Below are 6,619 nucleotides of genomic sequence, written 5' to 3'. Positions count from 1 at the left end.
GAGCTATTTCTCAATTAAACAACTCTCATGACCCCACTTTCACTTTTTCACACTTTCCTTTACTATGAATAATATGAGGAAGTAATCAATTTAGCACACTTCACCTTATGAAGACAAACCTCATACAAATAAATTCACCATAATTCACCCCTCTGCCCAATCACTCTTAAATTGGGGATGGGTGGTAGCCTCCAGCCATTAGGCACTATCTACCAGCCCACCCCACTCCTTTGGGGCAGATCCACTTTCTGCCCCCAATCTGCCCCAAAGACACCCAAACTTCAAAAATTCTCAAAAAATCAGCCCTCTGCCCAATCCCCCTGAAATTGGTGTGGTAGCCTCCACCCATTAGGCACTACCACCCCACCTGATTATTTTGGGGCAGATCCACTTTCTGCCCCCAAACTGCCCCAAAGTCACCAAAACTTCAAAAATTCTCAAAAAATCAGCCCTTTGTCCAAACCCCCTGAAATTGGGGTGGTAGCCTCCACCCATTAGGCACTACCACCCCACCCCACTATTCTGCCCCAGGCCCCACTTTCTGCCCCAATCTGCCCCAATCTGCCCCAAAGACATGAAATTTTCAGAAATTTACCAAAAATCAGCCCTTTGCCCAATCCCCCTGAAATTGGGGTGGTAGCCTGCACCCGTTAGGCACTACCACCCCACCCCACTCCTTTTGCCCAGATCCCATTCTATGCCCCCAAACTGCCCCAATGTCACAAAAACTTTAAAAATTCACAAAAAACCAGGACTTTGCCCAATCCCCCTGAAATTGGGGTGGTAGACTCTACCCATTGGGCACTACCACCCCACCCCAAAATTTTGCCCCTGGGCCCCTTTTTACCCCCCCGAATTGATTCAGATTCGGATTCGGATTAAATCCAAATCCGAACCGAATCAAGGGTGATTCGGGTGACCCAGATTCGGGCACAAAACAGAACGGGGGTGATTCGGCTCGGGTCCGAGCCAAATCACCCGAATACCCGAATTGCACACCCCTAGTGGAGAGGGATGCAGGAGGAGGGAAGAGGTGGAGGTGGAGGGTGGGATGGAGGCAATCTCAAGGGAGGCAGAGGACTATGATGGTTCAGACCCAGAGGGCTGGAGAAGTGCAGCAGGGCCTGCAGGAACATCTGCAAGAGAGAAGAAGAAGCAGGAGGTCAGCTGCAAAGGCTGACATCCTACCACACCCACCATCACTTGCCATCACTGCTCACTCTGAGAAGCTGCTTGGATTACAGGCACTGGAGCTTGGACACATGAAAGACAGAAAACGAAGGAACACTTCAGCAAGCACTGACAACCCACTCACAGGCCTCCCCTCTGAAACCTTAGATGCAGACTCAAATCAAGCATTTCAACATGAAATAAACAAAAGAGCTGTTCTTAGCCCAGCAGCAATTTCAGGGCCATGCTGTGAACATACCTTCCCTTTCCCACCGCTGCAGCCGAACTTCACTGCGGATGAGCCTTGTCCGCATGTGTCCGATTCGCAGGTTGATGGCCCGGAGAGAACGAGGGAACTGTTGGGAAATGCGGCGAACCCTCAGTTATGCAACAAAGAGAACAAAAAGGAACAAATGTTGTATGTGCTGACCAGGCTGAGTGCTGGTGACTTGCAAAAAGGGCAGTGTTGAGGCTTAGTCCATCATCTGGGCTGGGTATCAAAACTGCAGCTGATCTTTGTGATGGGTGTATATGCAAAAGGTTTCTGAGGTGTTGCAATACTTACGCTGCTGGACATAGTCATGCTGTAACCCTTTGAGGAGTTCTACTTCTTGCTGAAGATAATTATAAGCAATGAAAGGCTCTAGTAAGGGCTCTGACACAGAAGCTGCTTCCTTTGGAGTGTCTGTGAGGATGGAAGGAACTGGCACTGAGGTAGCCTCAATGAGCACTTTCCCCAGTAGGTCATTGGTGATGCAAGGTGTTGGAAGGGGTTCTGGCATTGAGGTTTCCTCAGTGAGCTCTTCCTCCAGGATGTCGTTGGTGATGCAAGGTGCTGGAAGAGGTTCTGGCACGGAGGGTTCCTCAGTGAGCTCTTCTTCCAGGATGTCATTGGTCATGCCAGGTGCTGGAAGAGGTTCTGGCACGGAGGGTTCCTCAGTGAGCTCTTCCTCCAGGATGTCGTTGGTCATGCCAGGTGCTGGAAGAGGTTCTGGCATGGAGGGTTCCTCAATGAGCTCTTTCCCCAGAGTGTCCCCCGAAACATTGGGGAGTCCCCCAGAAAATGGTGCAACATGGGTTGGGTTTCTGGGATGACCTGAAAGAGAGGAAATAAAGCAGGAATCAGGAAATGATGGTGGCTTGTAGGCCTGATAGAAATGGCCTCCGTTTTCTGCCTAGGTTAGCCAGCTGGGAAGTAGCCTGGGATTGTGGGTGAGGTGGGCCACCCAAGGAAACAAGCAAGGAATGAAGAGGAGTACATTGCATAGCACTGTCTGGCAAGACAGCCCTCACCAAGTACACTTCAGAAGGGAGTTCAATGGCCAGGCTCTGTCTGCTGTACATACAAGTGCAGCTGCCTTCTACCAAGTCATACTCTTGGCTCTCTTTGCCCTACTCTGGCTGGCAGCCACTCTTGGGCAGAGACCTTTTCCTAGCCAGCTAAGGTCCTTTAACAGAAGATGATGAAGTCTCAACAGGAGACCTTGTGCATGCAAAGCAATTGTTCCACTACTGGGCTATGGGCTCTCCCTTCTTGGCCTAGTGGGGTGGGGGGTCTTGAAAATCTGCCTGGATGCCATAAGCAGGAAGCATAGCTGTGATCTCAGGAATGCGGGCCTGGCTCCTAGAGGTAGAAAACTGTGGTGGGATAAAAAAAAGAGTCTCTTTGGTCCGAGCTCAGAGCACATTGGCCAGGAAATGTTGCCCTTGTTTTCAGGTGATCCTCCAATTCCATCTTGACTCATGTAATTGTCAAAAAATGAGATACTTTGGAAATAATTAGCTTCCTCTTCTTGAAGGCAGGGAGAAGACCACCCAGAGGATGTTTTGGGGCTGGTGTGGGCAAAGGGTTCTCGCAGGACTTTTTCAAAAGTGCACCACCTCTAAAGGAGAATGACCAAACCTACCTGCCTGCTGCCACAGCCCTTTCCCCATCTCCTCCTCGAATGGAGGATAGCTAGATGTGACTCACAGAGCCCCCCCGCAGTCTCCTCTAACACTTTCGGCTGCATGAACAGCAAAGGATAGAGGTGGCTGAACCTGCCCTCCTGCTATCCATCCATCAGATGGATGTCTGCCCATCTCTCTCCATTGTCTAAGAGAAACAGTTCTCCAAGGAGGCTTTCCCTGGGGGGCTGGGGAGCCCTGAGGAGAAGCAGGCACTCTCATCATCCACTTACCTGTCAGTGCCCCCTCTTCATCTTCATCCCTGCAGAGATAAGGAGAAATATTCTTAGTAGCAAATCACAGGAAAGAGAGGGTCTCCTCCCCCAGTAATACTAGGGGTATCACTTGTATTCCTAGGGGTATTACTAGTATGTGCCCTCCCTCTTAATTTTAATTCACATGCAGCCAAGTGTGTCCTCTCCCCTAATCCTTCTAGCTGGCCCTGCTAATTTTGGATGATTCCATAGCTGGGAGCAGTGAATGTAATCGCTGTTGAATGTCACTCACTGCATTTTGCTCAGAGTATTTTTCATTGAGGATTGACTGGTTGTGGCGGGGCGGGGGGTGGGCCTGCTCTCGTAGTTCATAGTCATGAGACCAGCTTTCCCACCCCTCTCCAGTGTAGTTTCCCTGCTTTTTAAAAAGCCCCCCCCCAAAAAAAGGGACACATATATGCTGTTTTGTTTTTTAAATAAGAGGGAGGCAGCCTGCCAAAGGTATCAAGGGGACAGCTGATGAAATTGGCATTTGATTCAGCAGCCAATTACTGGCATTCTGAACATGGAAAGGAGATGGGCTCACCTTGATGAGGCAATATATGCCACACCTGGGTTTGGGCTATGTCTGAACACCTCCCCCTCATCACTCCCCGCCCCCATCCCTTCAGCTGGCCACACCAGAGCCAAAAGCATTAAGAGGAGTCAAGGGTAGAGAAGAGAGCCACTCACTTTGGTTCTGCCTCTGGGTGAGACCTATGGGAACATGAAAGAAGAAAAGGTTAGGCATGTTCTTGGAAATAACATGGGGGTGCTGGGGGGCAGCTTTTGAAGTCAGCTTCAACTGGTGGGCAGGATTTCCCCACAACCCCCCAAGTGGGCCCACAGGAGCCAGCCAGTAGCTCCTGAGTGATACAGCTTCACCGGTCGAGGACCTCCAAGCTTAAGAAACACAGTGGAAATCAGCCCAGCAGGTGACCTTCGAGGGCCGCCTGCATTTCAAGGAGAAGCTGTGTGGTGTGAATACTGGTGGTGAACTTGTGACCACTGAAGTTCCCACAGGGAGCACAAACACGTGTGAACACAGCAGGCTGGGCTTCAGTTCTCTGCCCAGACAGGCTAAAACAATGGAAGGGCATCTTTAAAAACCAAGTCCACACCGCCATTAGATTTTGCTTCACCCAACATGCCAGAGACTTACCTGCAGGCCACACATGACCAACAGCCACCCATCTTGACAACTAAGCTGCTAATAAACTGACAGCCGAAGACAGCCAATTTATCGAAGATGCTTCAGCTAATCTAAAACGCTGCCAAGTGAGCCTGCTGCAGAATCTTCGCAGGTTTCCAAGGGGAACCATGATGGCAGAATTCTGTGGCTGACTGTGAAGTCACAAGTTACTGTTACTGGCCATGCTGGCTCTGGTTTGAATCCAAACACTGTCTTGGGGGTGCAGCTCAAAGTGTCAGAGCACCAGGGGCGAGTCATCCCAGTTCTGCCCTCCCTGCTCCCCACATGTCACTTTCTATTCATTTGACTTTCCCCTTCTGTTAACAAATTCTGAAGGAAGGGGATGCTTGTGGATAGGGGTGGGCTGCAGCCGCTGCTTGTGCAGTTGGACACAAAGTTTATAATAAGCCTTGCATGAGTCCTCTGTAACATGTAAGAGGGCAAAGGCAACAGCCACATCCATTGCATGTCCCCAGCTAATTTCCCACCTAATCACTTAGATTTCCACCTAATCACTTGCTGAAGTCCTTTAGCTAGGAAATTCCTCTAAATCACATTCAGCACTGAGGCCCGTCTCTGTTCAGAATACACAAAAAGAAAGCCAATTAACTTGTGGAACTCACCACCTCTAGATGCGGTGATGACCACTGGCTTAGGTGGGCTTGAAAGGGGGTTAGAAACATTCACGGAGGAGGAGAGATCCCTCTGTGGCTATTAGGCATGATGGCTATAGAGAACCTCCAGGTGCACAGGCAGAATCCCAGATGCTGGGGACATGCAGAGGGTGCGGCTGTTGCCTTTGCATTCAGGTTTATTATAGAGGAAGCATATTATAGAGGAATCATGCAGGTTTATTATAAACTTTGTGCCCACCCCTACCCACAAGCATCCCCTTCCTTCAGAATTTGGTTACAGAAGGAAAAAGGCGAATGAATCGAAAGTGACCGAGAGGGAGGGAGGGGAAATAAGAAGGACAAAGAAAGAGGGGAAGCACAAAAAATGAAGATGGCCCACAAAGAATGAGAGGGCGCAACAGAAGGCTGTAATGTACTTTTTGTATCAGGTTATGACAATGGAAAGCAAACAATTATCCCTGCCCTCTTTGTTTCTTCTTAGGAAACAACCTACGTCCTTATTAAACTCAATAGGCCCAACTGTACAAAATCTTAGTTTCCATTGCACATATTTTGATGTACTGCACATTAAAATGAACATTGGACAAAGGGACCTCCTCTCTGTCCTCTCAAAAGACCCACCATGGTAGCTCATGGCCCCACAGGGGATGGATGAATCCCGCTAAGGATGCTACTCTTACATTTTTAGGCATTCTAGCGATTGCCTCCTTACAGCTATTATTTCTGCCACTATAGTTAAACCATATGCTGTTGTTGGAAGTGCTTTTGCTTAATGTTTTGTTGACATTCTGTCAGCTGGTATGTATCCCTCACTTCCTGCCCCTCTGGCTGCCGCCGCCACCAACAGCACTGCAATTACTCTCCAGTATATTATTTTATCAGGAAGCAAAAAGGTGTCACATAGAAATACGGAAGCACTCAGTTGCTGCTGAAAATCACTTTGCTCAGAGTGTTTTTTGCTCAGAATGTTTTTCCTTGAGGATTGACTGGTTGGTAGGGCGGGGGGGGGGGGGGCAGAGGCGCTCTTACCCCCGGACATTGGGGCCCTGGTCCATGGCCTCCAGGGGCAGACTCCAAATGGTCAGGGGGGCCCCCCTCCTGCAACCACTTGTGCCCGCCTCGCCACACCGTACCTCCGGTGTTTTTGTTTTGTATAATTTAAGCGAGGAGTGGCAGCTGGGGAGTGAGCTTAGCAAGACTTACCTACCTGCTCCCCCGGTGTTGTCCAAAGTGACCGCTGGGCTTGTCTATTCAGCCCCGTGGCTCTTGATAACTGCGAGGCGCTCCAGCGCGTGGCATCATGGGCTTGTGGCAATCTATTTTAACTGCACCGATGCGCTGTAGCGCCTCGCAGTAAACAAGAGCCTCTGGGCCGAATGGACAGGCCGAGTGGTCACTCTGGTCACCACCACCGGGGGATG

At 49.9% G+C, this 6,619-nt stretch overlaps 1 protein-coding gene across 3 annotated transcripts; it reads right to left on the bottom strand.

The window, feature by feature from the left end:
- Nucleotides 1-919: 919 nt before the first annotated feature.
- LOC128324100 (uncharacterized) lies at nucleotides 920-4,641 on the bottom strand. 3 transcript variants are annotated; one of them, XR_008306639.1, is made up of 6 exons: nucleotides 4,534-4,641; nucleotides 4,065-4,088; nucleotides 3,351-3,379; nucleotides 1,736-2,266; nucleotides 1,221-1,526; nucleotides 920-1,136 (listed from the first exon to the last, which is right to left on the bottom strand). XR_008306639.1 is itself a non-coding variant. In XM_053248255.1 (6 exons), exons 1-5 carry the CDS (start codon nucleotides 4,563-4,565, stop codon nucleotides 1,459-1,461), a joined length of 684 nt encoding a protein of 227 aa, XP_053104230.1. In that variant the 5' UTR covers nucleotides 4,566-4,641; the 3' UTR covers nucleotides 920-1,136; nucleotides 1,430-1,458. The 3 variants fall into 3 exon arrangements, 2 of the variants coding, with proteins under 2 accessions (XP_053104230.1, XP_053104229.1); XM_053248255.1 differs by having other exon boundaries at nucleotides 1,430-1,526; XM_053248254.1 differs by having other exon boundaries at nucleotides 920-1,526.
- Nucleotides 4,642-6,619: the final 1,978 nt, after the last annotated feature.

The sequence above is a fragment of the Hemicordylus capensis genome, chromosome 4 (genome assembly GCF_027244095.1).
Source record: "Hemicordylus capensis ecotype Gifberg chromosome 4, rHemCap1.1.pri, whole genome shotgun sequence".
In the NCBI taxonomy this organism is placed as follows: Eukaryota; Metazoa; Chordata; class Lepidosauria; order Squamata; family Cordylidae; genus Hemicordylus; species Hemicordylus capensis.
The sequence above is the reverse complement of the archived record's forward strand: the minus strand, read 5'-3'. Positions and strand labels throughout refer to the sequence as shown.